Source organism: Schistocerca nitens, chromosome 5 (assembly GCF_023898315.1).
Source record: "Schistocerca nitens isolate TAMUIC-IGC-003100 chromosome 5, iqSchNite1.1, whole genome shotgun sequence".
NCBI lineage: Eukaryota > Metazoa > Arthropoda > Insecta > Orthoptera > Acrididae > Schistocerca > Schistocerca nitens.
Window position 1 is genome coordinate 385,686,802 of NC_064618.1, and position 17,155 is coordinate 385,703,956.

Sequence of the window (17,155 nt, forward strand, 5' to 3'; positions counted from 1 at the left end):
ACATTCTGGACAAATCGAGCAAATGATTTGGCTTCCCACGTTGTCTCACATGACTCCATCGAACATGTGTAGGACACAATCGAGAAGTCAGTTCGTGCACAAAATCCTGCACCGGCTACACTTCCGCAATTACGGACGGCTACAGAGGCAGCACGGGTCAGTATTTCTGCTGGGTTCTTCCAACGACTTGTTCAGTCCACGCCGTGTAGAGTTGCTGCACTACGCCGGAGTTCCGACACTATGTTAGCAGGTATCCCACGAGTTTCGTCACACCAGTGTAAAGCTAAGGAACAGTGTATTTTAAAGTATTATCAACGAGGTCTTCATTAGATTCATCACAACCTTTAAGTAATCCGCCGACCAAGATTGCATTGTGGTCAAGGCTATGGGCTCTTATTCGAGACGAGCGGGGTACTAATAAATTAAATTTTTTTTTTGCAATATCGCTCTTCTGACTAGTCTGATGTGGTCAGTCACGAATTTTTCTCATGTGCTGATCTCTTTACCTGTGAGTAGCACTTCCATCCAACGCTGTATGCCCGTACAAATGTAGTTTTCCTGGTTTCCTTAAATCGCTTAAGTCAAATTCTGGTTCGTCTCCTTTGAAATGAAGTCATAGTTGATTTCTTTTCCAATATTTTTACAATCATGGTTTGGGCTTCTGTACTAAAGTCCTTGTTGGTAACAGGATTTTCAACGGTGACCTTCGTTAGATCTCTAGTTTAAGCGGAAAATAATTGTATTCTTCTTCTCTAAAGACCCATTCGGCTGAAAGAGCACCGATAAACTACGAGAAAACTATATCTAGATTAGTGAACGACGGCTTGAAAGAGTTTAATGGCTCTACCAATATATTCCCTCAGTCGTATCTTTAGAAGTTGGATCTACCTGATTTGCAAGGGGCCTCAGACAGTGAAATGATTCTGGTACCTTTCCCACTATTCTAAGCGGTACCTCAATGCTAACGCTTGTCTTTTTCGACCAAAATCCAAAGAAGATAATTATTGTTACCCGCGAGACAAGTCACAGATATGTCATTTAACTGTACTACTAGGATGACAAATAAAAGAAAAAAAGTAATGACATATTGGAAATATTGGATTGTCCGACGTTACAAGCAGGAGCATGATTGATCTGTGAGATGTAAGGCAAAGACGCAAGTATAGGTTATCAGGAAGATAAAATGAGGTGAAGGGTGGGTAGTAACATTAGTACACCTTGTCGCGTTCGTAATGATGTAGGTGAAAAAGTGTAAAGTGTCTAAATCGTCGCTTGACCAGGAATCATTAATGAATTTATACGTATTTAATGACTCTTTTCACCATATATATGGACTCAAAAAGGATAGAGTATTAATCTTTAAATGTAAATGCTTTGTGTGTACAACAGTCTGTGCACGCAATTCATAGCACTCATTGTGTTGCTCATCGATGAATCAATTGCAAGCTAATGGGTATTATATAATTCTACGAAGCGGAATTTCATTTACGTATTTCGTCTTCTTCCACCCAATATCTAATAATTATGTAGCTATTTTGTTTCGAAAATGAATATTATTTAAATTCTGTGACGTCATATATATTTATTTCATATAATATTTGTATTACTCCCTCCTCGCGAAAACTATCACTGCTATCGAGAATCTGTACCACATTTTATGCCGGTCATTTGTCGGCCTCTTATGTACTTTTTTAAATACGACTTAGATATGCTGACATCTCTTACATACTCGCATCAGAATGGGCAAGGCAGGAACAATAGATAAATACAGAAACTCAGAAGGTTCATATGAAATTTTTAACCTCTTGTACCAAAATATAAAATATCAATACCATTCAAAAATTGTGTAAATTTTGACGACTTTTTAAAGTGAAATTCACACTGTTATACATATTCACGAGCCAAATTAGGAATTAACTCAGTCCAAGAAGAGCATACTCTCGTTTTATGATGGTCTAGATGTGTTCTGTAGGATAGACTTTGAGAGCCACACGAGCAATTGCGTGTTATTAGAATGTCCCTCGATATTTTCTGACAGCTCAGAGGACATAGTGTAATGTATTATCTACCCGAGAGCATGGGTCACCGGTTTGCTTGATACAGGCGGAAAAAACTGCCTTACGCGATCGCACAGTGGGACACAGTATCATTAGCCTGTGAGAATCGATGAGAGACCTATCATTTCTTCGTGTATAAAATTTCACGAGGTATAACTAGAAAATACTCCTACCACTTATGTCGTACTGGCAAGGGTATGCATAGTATACTCGAAGTGCTATTATACCGAGATGTACTGCATCTCATCGATCAAAGCAAACTTGTCCCATACATCGAGCCACCATTTTCAGTATTTCTGTGGCTGTCAAATCGCTGTGACCTTTGACATGAAATGAACATGTGCACGTGTAGATTGTGTATCGAGGACGTCGTTCTGGATGTGATTTCACCGGCTATGATTGTGCAGCACTAGACTGGCGAATAATGTTCTGCAGTTACAGTCAGAGACAATCACAATCACCGAGGACAACTTTGATCAACACGTTGCTATCTGCGGTTGTAGGGACTGACAGCGGCGAATTTCCTCGAATGGAGGTACCCACGTTACACCCTTCAAGCGGAAATTACAATGTTTCACGACCACAGAGAGGCAGTGTTTTATGCATCGCCCGTACATAATCTGGCCGTCATCAGACGCGCTGCAATCGCATGTTTCCTCATTCTGCTGTCGACTCCAGTGCGGTGTCTGATGTCTCAATAAAGTAATTTAATGCACCACATGTCAAAGTGTTAAGCATCGAACTCCCTTCGACACTGCAGCTTTCTCTAATTCTGTTAATCATAAATCTAATACCAACACTTTCCTGCATATGATCTCCCACAAGTAGCACTGACTTCTTGATAAATTAGTAGCAACGCTCTGAAAAAAGTGTAGATATCCCAGCAACAAATCGCAGTTTTTTAACTTCACTATTATTACGAGATGACTCTCTTTCGACAAGTAACAAAATATGAAATCGAATCATAGAAGTGGTCACGCAAAATGAACATGGAAAAGATAACCAACGTATCTGCTGCAACCCAAGTCCAGCGAGTTACACGACGTGAGTTACTTGACAGTGACTCAGCTGGATGAGTGATGAAGGATTTAGTCACGGAAAACATTTAGCTCTCTTTCTTCATTATTAGTATACTGTCTCATGGTGATTATTTCAACGACAAAATTTGTGGTGCGAATTAGAGCAGCAAACACTATACAAACTGACAGCCCTGATTCAAAAATAAAGTTTTGTATCTTCTTAGCGGCCCTTGCTTCCACACAGAGGAATATTCCTGTGGCCAATTGACGTCCCTGAACTTTTAATCTGCTTACTCCGGTACATACAATATGCTAGTTGAGCTAGAAACACGTTTTCTAATATTAGTGCAAATTCCTAAAACCAAAGCAGTAAGAAGTCCATTTGCGAACCATTTGTTTCTCTATTACTAATGGAAGTACATTCTGAAAGATTCTCAAGTCTGAAATTCGTGCAGTTGTTGTGCTCATCTTACTTATAGAAACGCATTCTCTCGCCGTATCATGACTATTCCAACCCCTTGGAAACAAACGGTGTCAAATGGTTTCATAGGTTTCGATGACAAGTTCCTTTGAATTATCAGTGTCTGCTGCATAATCTTTTGATGACCCATTCGGTAATAGTCCAAATTATTGACATGTGAGGAACGTGAGTATAGTAGTTATTTTTGGACTGCAACCATGCTGGCTGCCACAAATCGACAGACTGATAATGCACTTGCTGCCTAGCTGGCAGATAGTTCAATCAATTGAAGTTCATACAAGGTTATGATCACGGAAATTACACCTAGTATGGCACACAGTATGGTATTTTGTTTCGCCGAAATATGATTTTTATTGATGTTGTCACCCATTGAATAGTCATGTCTAAACTAGTATTCACCATTCACATATGAACTGTAATAACCCTGGTCTTTAGTTTTGTCCTAAAAATATGGATGTCCTACGGCATTAATTTGGTCCATTTGATTAGCGCAGTGAGACAAATCAACAGTAGTCATGCCCATTATTGCCCTCACCGAAACCGAATTGTGCGGTTCCCCTCCTGTAATTACAGTCAAGCAAACAGGTGTCGTTAAAGAGCAGGAGGAGACCTTTCACTACCTTCTTATTAGAAACGATTTCTGCATGACTTAGTGACCAGAATATTCTGTGTCTTTCGCCCTCCAGCGCTTTGCATTGGGGATATTAGCTGTGGTGTCGTTTTGTCCTCCTCGCCACCCTTCTGAGATTCTTACCCTTTACCCTCTGTATGCAGCTGTTTCCCAAGATTCCCATGGCCAGTCATAAATCTTGTCATATGTTTAACCTGTCTCCAAATCAGGATTACCAAACTTCTCTTGAGACATAGCTTTCGGATCATTAGCTTGCAAATTTTTATGTTATTTAACCCTTCAATGAGTTCATTTACAACTGGTTTTCACGTTAGTGGGATCAGGATTCCTCCACGCCGACTCCCCCCCCCCCCCCCCCCCCTCCCCGGTAGCGTTGATCACCATTTTCTCATTCATCATGATGGTTACTACCTTTCTTCTACTTAGCATGGTATTAATCCACCTCTTCTCTTCCGCAGCTCTAACCATCGACTCGAAGGTCCTATAGCTAAAAGCCTCCTCTATATCTAGAAAGATGCAGAGAGCTCTTTCCTGAAAGTGTATTCTTTTTCCACCTTTTCATCAAGTGTTGGTTCATATGAGTTGCCTGTTTGATACGGGTGTTGGTTTTCATGTAGAGGACACTCAGTTACTCTCTTTTCCCTAACGTAGCCATTAACTAGTTCTTCTTATGTCTTGGGAATAAAGGAGAACAGATTGATATCCTTAGCCTTGGTCTGATTAAATGTTTCTGGTTTCGGAATGAATACACCTCTCACTGTATTCTAAGCACTAGGAACGATTCCTGCTGCTAGGCTAACCCTAAACATAGGAATTTAATTAAACCCTTACCTCTTTGTTGCATTAGGGCTGGGAAGTTTACACCTGGACCTGGTGATTTGAATGGTTTTTAAAGTTTAATATGGCGTTGTTACCTTTGAAATTCCATGAGATGGGTTGAACTGTGTGTCAGAAAGAGTGGTCTTCTTCCGCAGACAACATCCCCTGCAGTCCTTGGAGATATGTGAATGTCGTACGCGTATTTATAGAACGTAGGTGAGTGTGATGGATGCCTGTTTAGTGTAGTGTTGTTATTGTGTTCTGTTATGAAGATGAGGAAAGGGAGAGGGTGAAACCCAGTACCGACACAGCCTACTGCTCTGTTGAATAGAATCAGGGGGACACCATGATACTGAAGGAACTCCATCATCAGTCCTCATTTCCTGAGGTAATGCGGAGAGGTTTGGAATTTAATCCAGCACATAGGCACACACATTGGTGAGCAGTAACTTTAAGCCATCACCTCTTCTCCCCTTTCCGGCCAAATACTGGCAGTGAGAATTTAATTCAGGATTCAAACCGCCCACTTCCGATTCGAGCGGCACGCAAAGGCGTCCATTAGCGATCTCGGTTACCGAGGGAGGCGGTTAAATTGAAATTGACTAGAATGTGCGCAATATTTCGAGATAAAGGTGATGCTAGGTGCTATTTTTGTTCATAAAAAAGTTAGATCAAGGCGAACGGGAGTGTCTCATGCGCAATAATGCATAACCAACACCACTGTTGTCCTTCTAACGGCTGATATCGTGTAATTCACGGTATGGGGGGAACTATAATACGAAGATTGTGACTGTTTTGCTAGGACATTTTGTGACAAGTATGGAACATAATATCTGCCTAAAGACTTTGTTGACAGCTCCTGTAAGACGTGCTGGATGTTGTATGGACTAGAATGCATATTAATTTTAAACTTCTGCTACTTTCTACCCGGAACCGTGCCATGACGTTTATAATCTATTGAAAACAATTCAGAGCATGCATGTAAATGTAGAAACAAGAGCCGGATAGTTATTACCGGTTGTGAATCTCTGACTGGAGAACTTTGATAAATGTTCTTTTACTAATAAATTACATGAATAATTTACTTACGTACGCTAACACAGTTTTTCCTGTTTTGGTATAAGCAATCTGTTACCAAATTGTGTGAAATAGTCAACGAGGGGCATTCAATGAGTAATGCATCACATTTTTTTTTTCTGAAAGCAGGTGGATTTTGTTCAGGATTCCAAGACAGCACACTATTCCACACTTTTACGACTACAGAACCCTGTTGTTCCACATAATCTCCATTCAATGCGACGATTCAGTGCGACGACCCTAGGCCACCATACTGGGAGGGCCTTTTTACCCATATGGTACCACTCTACTGGTGAAGGTCGGAACCAACGTCTGGCTGCATCAGTAATCTCTCCGTCACCCACGTACAGCATCCCGCGGTGTGCATCGGAAGACGTGAGTTGCGGCATGTAAGGTGAGTGAGGAAGGAAAGTCCATCAAAGCTCCTCCAAGGTCCGAAGACTTGTGAAATGAAATGAAATGTCGTGTGACGAGGGCCTCCCGTCGGGTAGACCGTTCGTCTGGTGCAAGTCTTTCGATTTGTCGCCACTTCGGCGACGTGCGCGTCGATGGGGATGAAAAGATGATGATTAGGACAACACAACACCCAGTCCCTGAGCGGAGAAAATCTCCGGGAATCGAACCTGGGCTCTTTGGATTGACAGTCTGTCGCGCTGACCGACTCAGCTACCGGGGGCGGACCCGAAGACTTGTGTGAGGGCTTGCGTTGTCATGCAGAAGGAGACGTTAGTTTGCGATTTTGTGGCGACGAACACGCTGAAGTCGTTTCTTCACTTTCTTGAGGGCAGCACGGTACACTGCAGGATTGATCGTTGTACCGTGAGGAAGGACATCAAAGAAAATAACCCGTTCAGAGTCCCACAAGACTGCCGCCAAGACTTTGAAGTTTTTCGTCGGAGGAGAGGTTACATGGCGCCACTCCATGGATTGCCGTTATGTTTCCGGTTAGAAGTGATGAACCTATTTTTAATCGCCTGTGACGATGTTCGAAAGAAAATTGTCACGACTAGCCTCGTAACGCGCAAGCAATTCCACATAGACGGTCCTTCCTAGCTCTTTATTGTCTACTGTTAGGCGGCGAGAAATCCAGCAGCCACACACCTCAACTGATGGAAGAGTTTGTCAGTACTTCCAACAGAGGCGTCAAGTCGTACAGCGATGTGTTTGTAATCCGTCGATCGCCTCTAATGAAGGTGTCCGCGCGTTCCAACATTGCAAGAGTTGCAGCTATGTGTGGCGGCCGGCATGAGGGAGATCGAACAGGTTTGCGCGACATTGTTGCGATGATGACACACACCTCGCCCAACGACTCGTCGTGCTTTTGATCATTGCCAAGTCTCAGTAGACATTCCGCAAGCGCCTATGTATACCTGAGATGCTTTGGTTTTCCGCCAAAAGAAACTGCAAGACAGCTCTTGGCTTGGAACGCACCTCCGCTACAGACGCCATTTTGAAGACTACGTGTAGCGTGCCATCTATTGGAACTTCATGAAACTATGGAGGTAGAAGGAAGGAAACTCTGCCATGTCCCAATACAAATTCAGCACTTTTTTCAACGGAAAGTGGCCGAGAAAATAAGTGTAGCATTACTAATTGAAAGTCGCACCCATGATGCCTGACATGTGATCCTGTAAATGAATATTGCTAGTTATCGTAAACTGTTTGTTCTATCGCTGATTATTTTGTCTATCAACAGGAAGCAAGTACGAACCCATGCTGGAAGAAGACGCATACCGGGTGCACATGAGGCTGACGATACGCGTCATGAGCATGGCGGACTTCGGCCACTACAAGTGCGTCTCCAAGAACTCTCTCGGCGACGCCGAGGGCACAGTCAGGATTTACAGTACGTACAGCGCACTTAAAGTAGCGTAGTACCATTACATCGTAATGAGATCCTTACGTTAAGGTTCCAACCTCCTTGCAGTATAAACGGTGAAAGCGGTGATCATTGCATTGACATCGACACACTCTCTACGGCTTTCTCACAGTGAATAAGTTGTTGGCAGGACGTTTCGACTGCTCTCTCCCTCTCCTTTCCCAATTTACCCTTCTGAAGACAAATTGCGGGAACAATGGTTTATTCAACAAATATCGTTACTAACATGACACACAAAATGACAATAAACTTATAAAGTTCTGAATGCCTGTATACTGGTAGTAACCATTGGACACAGCCACGCGTTTTATGTCTCTTCGTAAATGTATATATGATAGTAATTACAAACTATGGACTCTTGTCTGAAATGTAAGGTCACAATAAAATGATTATGATTATGGAAATGTGTATACATTTAATAATAGGGACGCTGTGTACTCAAAATAATTATGATTAAACAAATCTGTATACATTTAATAATGTGGAGGATGTGTACTCCAGCAGGTGAATCAGACAGAGAAGAGCCGGTACATTAAGTCACCCCCCCCCCACCCCCCTGCCAAATCATCTGTGAGTAAAGTGGCAGAAAACAAACGTTATGATAGTGAGCCCACACTATTTAGAAAAAAAATCGAGTTACGATAACAGATGGCACAGAATTCTGTAAAAAATAATTTGATGTTCTTCGTGGAAAATATTCTTCCTTGCAAATGAAAAGTTATATCTGGTGATGAGTTTGTCAGCGAACCCGGTTACCCGGCCAGTTCGGAGCAATACGCTCTCTCCCTATACCTTCTTTACTACGGAAGGAGTTATTGTGTCGCAGAGGAATAGGAGTGTGGCGTGAGCAAGCGGAGAGGGCTATTGGGTGGAGTCGAGGGGGCGGAGAAGGATATGCAAACATTTCACTGCAGTATGGGTGTTTAGTAGATGAAGTTAAATGGCGAGTAAATCGGAGGTTCCATTATCATTCACCTCCGCTGATCTAGAGTACTGTGACAGCAGAGAAAGAGGGAACGGCTGAGACATCATCCGATGAAAGAAAAACAAATCTGTTGAAGTTCATATCGGTACGTGGCTTCTTCTTGCGAAAATGCTTTGTCGGAGAATATTATTACATTTGAGGAGTTGACACGCAGTTCCGAACATATCCTCAGTTGAAAAAAAGTACAATTTAAGAAATGGAATGGTGCACATAGGATAAGGAAAATCCAAATCTATCACGTAATTTTAAAGAATTCGAACGTGTTCCATGAGAAAGGCCTATCAATTATTTTGTCATACTGCACTGCTGAACCCTTTATCAGGAGTTCAGGAAGCATCAGTTCAATGTAGGTTCAATATCACCGACGAGTAGACATCCTCAGACCATGTCAAAGGACACTTTGCAACATACATTGTAACGTCACACGCGTCAATCCCAACATGTTACAGGTCAAATGAAGATGTAAATGAAGGGCTTTCCAATGAATCAAAGTAATAAATGTAGTTCCCGACCTAAGATAGGACGAGTTAGTGTTATTTTACTGGTACAAATAGGTAGGAAAATCTACTGCGTTATAGGAAGTACTATCCGGGTGCTACAACATTTTAACATGATTATGAATCCGAGACTTTTTTATTATGGACACAAAGGAATATTGTAAAATATACACAAATATCCAAACCTCTACGTCCTAATGATTAACATTAGCCGTTAGGGAATATTTCGCTGATAGTCATCACTAGAACATCAGCTCACTAGGTTGTAAATAGAAAAGAGGAGTGGAACACCAGTCATGACCATTCTTGTCACTTATGTATAGGTTTAAGTTTACGTGCCATAGAGACACCGCACATTCGGCAAAACTTTGCGCTAATAATTTTTTGTAGAAATTCAGATTTACTTACGGGTTCTTTGACGGTTCGATAAACATAAAGATTTTGTAAATTTTTAAGACAATATCTAGACTGGAAATAAAAACGTGGAGAAGTAGAAATGCTAACACCTGTGTGTTGCAGATCTTCGACAATTCCTACAGCACAATTTGTGGCAGACATATCGTATGGCATATTGATGATAATTCACGTATCTGCGTATAAATGATCTTTTAACACTGAAATATCGCTTCGGCTCATTATACAAGGAAAGTCTCGTCACGAACGCCTCTACGATAGAGGCTGAAATTTCCTCGTATGAGATACCTTCTGGAGGAGCTTGTTAGATTCTTCCGGTCGTTTGTCGCGACTACTTGCGGAAGATACGTCATATTCTCTCCAAGGAGTAGAGACTTTATTTCTCCAGGCTATGGTGCGAAGAAGCTATTTTGCTCTGCTATGAAAAACTGACGTTCAGTTTCGCTCCAAAAGAGAAAGATGCATTCACACTACTAGTTAAGCAGGCGTTCTGTTACTGTAAGCGTTTGTAACTTAATATGAATTAGTATTAAGGATGTGCCTTATCTCCAACTAGGGCTGCATTTTCCGATGATGACGATCTTGACCGTTAGGTCCAGTACGGATAAATTAGGCAGTTAATTTCCGGCCGCGTATTTAGTACACGTTCAAGGCCGTCAGAAACAGCCTGAAGAACGTGTAAGGGTGCTGCAGGTTAGATTGCACTGAGAAATCATTGTTAAGGAAAAAATTTCCGAGTTAATTAGCTTTGAAGGTATCCCATCAGGTCGTTGCGCTCGCCAATTCAAGCGGCCCGCCCGAGATGATTTTCCAAACGTATTCTTCGTTTGGTTTCCAAAAACCAAACAAGAGATGGCCATGAACATCTGACAGTATTAATGATAGAAAACGAGCAAACACAGCACACCGTAATCTGCAACACAATTACAAACTTTTCAAACTGTTTATGAGTACGGAAACTCCCCATCGCACCCCTCACAGACTTAGTGGTAATTAGTGGAAAAATGGTACAGTGGACAGCCCGTCGAAAACTGAACGAAGATCAAGCATGAAAACAAGAAGACGGTGTACTGAACAGTGAAAAAGGAGCAAAGTAGTACCAGTCAACGTTCCAAGCTCAAGATATGCAACATCGAGCAAGTTTTTAGTGCAGCGCATCTTGGTTGTGTGGCACGGTGTCGGACTGCGACGCGGGAGCTGCGTGTTCAAATCTCCCTCGTCCCGATTTCTTTCTTTTCAACAAACTTATGAACTGTCCATCCGCTCATTGACGTATCTTTTCTCCTTCTGTAGACCTGGCAATTTTCATACTATACATAGCTAATAGAATATGAGTCATGTGTTAAGGACATACTTCCGTCGCCAGTAAATGGCTCTGAGCGCTATGCGACTTAACTTCTGAGGTCATCAGTCGCCTAGAACTTAGAACTAATTAAACCTAACTAACCTAAGGACATCACACACATCCATGCCCGAGGCAGGATTCGAACCTGCGACCGTAGCGGTCGGTCGGTTCCAGACTGCAGCGCCTAGAACCGCACGGCCACTCGGGCCGGCCACGAGTAAATGTGATGAAAACTGAGAGCAGGCGAGATGCCACATGGACCTCTTAAAGAAATTAAAACAACAAATAAATGGATGTGAACTGTGTTACAACAAAGGAATTAAAGAATCAAAACATCCAAAACCAAGCGCAAGAGTCATAACATGTGATACTTGTGTAGAACAAGTAGGAGATACGTACGTCTGGAGGTCCCTTCCTTACAGATCGCTCTTGGAAGCGGACGTTATATCACGACACAGGCACAAATTTGAACACAGCGAACAGACACGTCAATGGCCGGGCAGACAGTTCATAATTTCCTCAAAAAGAGAGGCACGAGGGAGATTTTAACACAGACCTCCTCCTTCGCAATCCAACAGCGTGTGTACATAGCTGCAACGGCGTTGCTATTTAAATGCAGTCGTTATTGTACATCTGGGACGGTTCATTGTTTCTATTTTGCTTCTGTTTTTATAGTTCAATACACCTCCATTCTGTTTTCATGCTTGTTCCGTGTTCAATTTTTGACGCACTATCAATAGACCCATCCTACCACTAAATCTGAGTGGGGTTCGATGGGGAGTTTCCCTTGTGAGCACCTCCTGTGAGCTGAACTAAAATTGTGATTCTCAAAAAGTTTGCCCCATTCCTGAATTCGTGAGAGCAGCCGGTCATTGGCTACTACATCAACGAGAATTTGCCTGACATCTGGCACAAGCGTAGGAAAAACATCGTCCGTAGCAGTAACCAATGACTGGCTGCACTCCCGAATCATCGTCGAGTCACCTATAATACGAGGGTTGAAACTTAAATAGTGGCAACTACTTATTCACAACCGATACAAAAGAGTTACACGTTTGTACCTGTTACAGTCCTTCAAAGTAGTTACCACCGTTGTGTAGAACCTGTTGCCAGTGATGTGAAAGACGTAGTATACCGTTAGCAGAGCCTGTTCTGTTGATGGTGCGAATGGAGCGGTCTACTGCCTGTCGACTCTCTGGAACAATACTGAAGCGGTTTCCACGAAGTGGTTCCTTCATCTTCGGAATCAGATAAAAGTCACAAGGACTTCAGTATGGATTACGGTGGCTGGTACAGACCTTCCCAGCCCCATCGACCGAGCAGAGCAGCCACAGCTTGCGCTGTATGTGCCCGCGCATTGTCGTGCAAAATGATGGGTAGGTTGCGCAGAAAGCGTCGCCGCTTCTCTCGCAAAGCTGGTCGCAGGTGATGCTCCAAAGACGAAAAAGCGAAAAAGCTGTCCTGTAAGACGGTGAGGTGCCGTGATAGATGTTGGCTCTGAGCACTATGGGACTTAACTTCTGAAGTCATCAGTCTCTTAGAACTTAGAACTACTTAAACCTAACTAACCTAAGAACATCACACACATCCATGCCCGAGGCAGGATTCGAACCTGCGACCGCAGCGGACGCGCGGTTCCAGACTGTAGCGCCTAGAACCGCTCGGCCACCCCGGCCGGCTCCGTGATAGATGTACCGGGTGCCACATTTCATCCGTTGTAAATACGAAAATTTTCTTCATCAGATGGTAATTTTCTCTTGCATGCAGCCTGATCGACCTCATAAACCGTGACTGTGGCTATAATCTTAGCAAGGCTTGGGAACCAGCAATTGGGTTAATCAAGAGTAAATCGAGCAAACGTATAGTTGTGACGACGACGGCGGACAGGGCCATCACACCGACGTCATCTCAGACGCCGTCGCAATCTGTTCCACCGCGCGACCGTGGCGCGGGGCGCGGACGGCGAAGTGAGCGCGCCGCGGGCGGAGGGTATTTAAATCGTCCGCCGCCGCGACCGAACCCAGTTCCCTCTGAGCAGCCATAGCGTACGGATTTCCGTGCCGGCACGTTCACAGGAGCTCAGTCCGTCAGTTCACCTGATGATGGCGACATGTATGATCGCCGAAATATTGTGCCCGTTGGACACTATAGACCGGCAGCACACCCGTGGATATTTTGATTATCAAGTACGCCGGGAGAAACTCAAGAATCAAAATAATAATTTTTGCTTCCATCGTTCTCCACGACCGGCCTTAGTAATTCCACACAGGACACAAGTGCTCTCTGTGAGCTATTCAACTCGACAACTGCTCTCTAAAAGCGACCTGACCCAACCGTCCGACTGTGAGCTATTACTACTACTGCTGCCGACACTGCTCTCGTGTCTGCGATTCTATTGCAGCATACATATCGCAGGCAGCGCGTGAGCAATCCATCGAAGTTACATCTGCTCGAGTGTGCTAACAATAAATTCCTTAGTTATGGACCTCTTACAACGTGATACGACAATTGCTGCGTCCTTCAATCCGTAATTCTGTTCCTCATCACGGTATGTTTTATTTGTGCCCACGTCCCTTGGTAACTTTAGATTGTGTATAACGTTAGTAAGATGGGACGCAAGTACAGAGAACTGTCTCCTTCTGTTTCAGGACAGGAGCCACCACCGGACATTGAGGGTGCAGGTAACGGTCGCAGGGCTGGTGAACAGCGAGCAGCCGAGCGAAGGGGTGAGTTGCTTCCTGAATCCCCTCTTGCCCTGGCCCCTACTGTAACCCAGGGCGTTGTGTACTTTTCTGACGCTTTCATAGACTCCGGATACAATAATGACTCACCGTCTATTTCATGTGGCAGGATTATTCATCGACGCTGTTTTCCTCTCCTAGTTGTCTAATGTGCGCACAATATAACTACGTCATTGTCAGTGGACGCTGGGAGCTTAAGTATGCGATCACCGCCTAGTTTATTGGCTATTACGAGCTGAAACAATAGGACCTGCTCTCTTCTCACAGGGCAGGCAACTCAGTGAAATTAACATTGCATTCATAGTACCTACTATAATGGTACGGTTTGTTGTATTGTTTAGTGACCAATGTTAGCAACCAATGGACAAGACACTTACGGGCCGGGAATCATATGACTTAATACCGATTCCTTCACCCCCAGAGAAGTGCCAAGTTATACTGTGCGTAATACACTGAATTATTTTCTAATTATCGTGCAAGGTTAAAAGTTTCTTACTTTTGAATGTATCGTGGGAGCAGACAGTGATAAATGTTATTACTAATCTTGATCACAAATTTATTTATTCTGTTAACTGGTTTCTACCACGCCTGTGTTCGTCTTCAGACCTACAAGTCAAATACAAAGTCTGAACAGAGGGCTACATACATAAAAAAATTGTATAAAACTGCAAAGTTGTAAAACGATTAATTACCAAAATGCTGTATGAACAGAAGCCTCCTTCTGGTGGTAAATCACTGCTAGATAGAGCAGCGAACGTCTTACTTATATACTGGAGGCTCCGCCCACTTTTGACAGAATGATGTCATTGCTAAACTATGTGGTAAATGTGAAATACCAAGGTAAAATTTCGTAATTAAAAGAAAATAACAAAATTGAAAAATAAAATCACATTGAACTTAGCTGGTTCAACAGTTTTTGTCAGATAAAATATGTAAAAATATTAAACATATGAGATAAATAAAAATCGTTTAGACAGTAGATGGATTGCCCTCTCTGAGCCTGTTGGAGAACCAATTAGAAGCTACTGGTTGCCGTGGTAAGTATAGGCGCCATACCAAAGATGTGGCAGCAGGCTACTGTCCAACGAGGTTGTTGTAATATCGATAGGCAAACACTGTCACGTCAGAAGACGTACCATGAACAGCAGAATGTTGTTATGGAAACGATAGAGGCTCTACCAGGGCGCTTTCCATTAAGGAAGATGCAAAAATCGTTGACTCACGTGTTGTAGTTAATGCTGCACAGGTAAAATTTCAAAGTGTAACAAGAGATATCCATTCGTATAGTTAAAAGTTTCTACCTTATGCAGAGAAGGCGATGGAATCAATTGTAATGAATGGTAGCCCACGGTAAATGTGGATCAATTTAAGACAATACCTTCTAGGCGCTCAGTCCGGAACCGCGCGACTGCTACGTTCGCAGGTTCGAATCCTGCCTCGGGCATGGATGTATGTGATGTCCTTAGGTTAGTTAGGTTTAAGTAGTTCTAAGTTCTAGGGGACTGATGACCACAGATGTTAAGTCCCATAGTGCTCAGAGCCATTTTTTTAAGACAATACCTACGAGGAGTGCTCAATAAGTTCTACAACACTTTTTTTCCCGACCAGTTTCCTTTGAAAACATGCTGAATTGTGGGACATCGTGGAATACTCCCGCCTCAGCCCCTATACTTTCATTAAGTTCCAATAGGTGGCAGTGCTGTCCGTAGCCTCCAAAATGGCGTCTGTAAAGGAGGTGCGTTCCAAGTAGAGCTGTCATTCAGTTCCTTTTGGCTGGAAACCACAGCATTGTAGATACTCATAGGCACTTGCAGAAGGGATACAGAGACCTGGCAGTGAACAAAGCACTATGAGTCGTTTGGCGAGGCATCTGACTTCATCGCAACAAACTAGCGCAAACCTGTCATATCTGCTGCCGGGCGGCTGGCCGGCCGCACACTGCTTGGACACTTGCAGTGTTGGAACGTGCGGACACTCTCATTCGAGATAATCGACGGAACACAGGAAAACACCGCGCTGCATAACTGGACGTCTCTGGTGGTAGTGCTGACACACTGTCCATCAGTTGTGGCACGTCCGCTGGACTCCTTGCCACCAAACAGAAGTCCATAAAGAGCAACGAAGGACCATATGCGCAGAGTTGCTTGCGTATTACGTGGCTGATCGTGACAACATTTTGTCGAACATCATCACAGGAGATGTAACATGCGGTTATCAGTTCAAACCAGAAACACAACGGCAATCTGTGGAGTCGTGCCACACCACCTCGCCTCCGAAGAAAATGTTCAGAGCCGCACCCTCAGGCAGTAAAGTCATGGAGACGGCCTTCTGAGACTCTGAAGAGGTTATTCTGTTTAATGTCCTCCCTCATAGTGCCACGATCAACTGAAGCGTATTGTGCTATCCTCACAAATCTGATGATACGACTTCAGAGTGTTCGTCGCTACAAAAATACAAGCCAACTTCTCCTGCATGACAACGCAAGTCCTCACACAAGTCTGCGCACCCGAGAGGAACTCACAAAACTTTATTGGAGTGTTCTTCCTCATCCATCGTACAGCCCAGATCTCGCACCTTCCAACTTCCATCTGTCTGGCGCAATGAAGGAAGCATTCCGCGAGAAGCAGTACGCGGATGATGGGGAGGTTATTGATGTAGCACGACGTGGGTCCAACATCAACCAGTAGAGTAGTAGGATGCAGGTATGCAGGCCCAGACAGTAACGTGGCGTTATGTTGAAAAACAGGATTTTGCAGCCAAATAGTGGGGAATAATAAGGTATATTGCAATTCTGAATAAAAATAACCTGCTTTAAAGAAAGTGTTGCATTATTTGGACAATGAAATAAACGCCAACTCCACATTAGACACCCTCTACTGTACCCATCTACTCTCTTTTCGACAGCATTTTTACTACGACAATGTACACTTTGAAGTCATAGCTTCATCATTAGAGGGCAGTCATCATGTTATGACTTCCCTGAGGAGTCATCATGTAGGAAACTGTTGTAACAGGGAAGAACGTGTGGGAATTACTTCGTCATGACGTCATACGCAAAAATGTCGACCTGAGTCGCAGATTCGAGTTTCTGTCGGGTAGACATCGTAATGAAGGTCTTTACTTGACAACGGCAGTCGTGACGATGAAGCTGTGACTTCAAAATGTACATCGACGCAGTAACAACGCTACTGGAAAGAGAGTAGATGGATT

The 17,155-nt window shown here is 43.4% G+C and overlaps 1 protein-coding gene across 1 annotated transcript in view; it reads left to right on the forward strand.

Moving 5' to 3' along the window:
- Window positions 1-17,155, forward strand: part of LOC126259601 (lachesin-like) — a 530,351-nt gene that overhangs the window by 482,337 nt on the left and 30,859 nt on the right. The window contains exons 7-8 of the mRNA XM_049956510.1: window positions 7,781-7,930; window positions 13,853-13,930. Coding sequence (XP_049812467.1) covers window positions 7,781-7,930; window positions 13,853-13,930 — 228 coding nt within the window. The remainder of the gene's footprint in view (window positions 1-7,780; window positions 7,931-13,852; window positions 13,931-17,155) is intronic.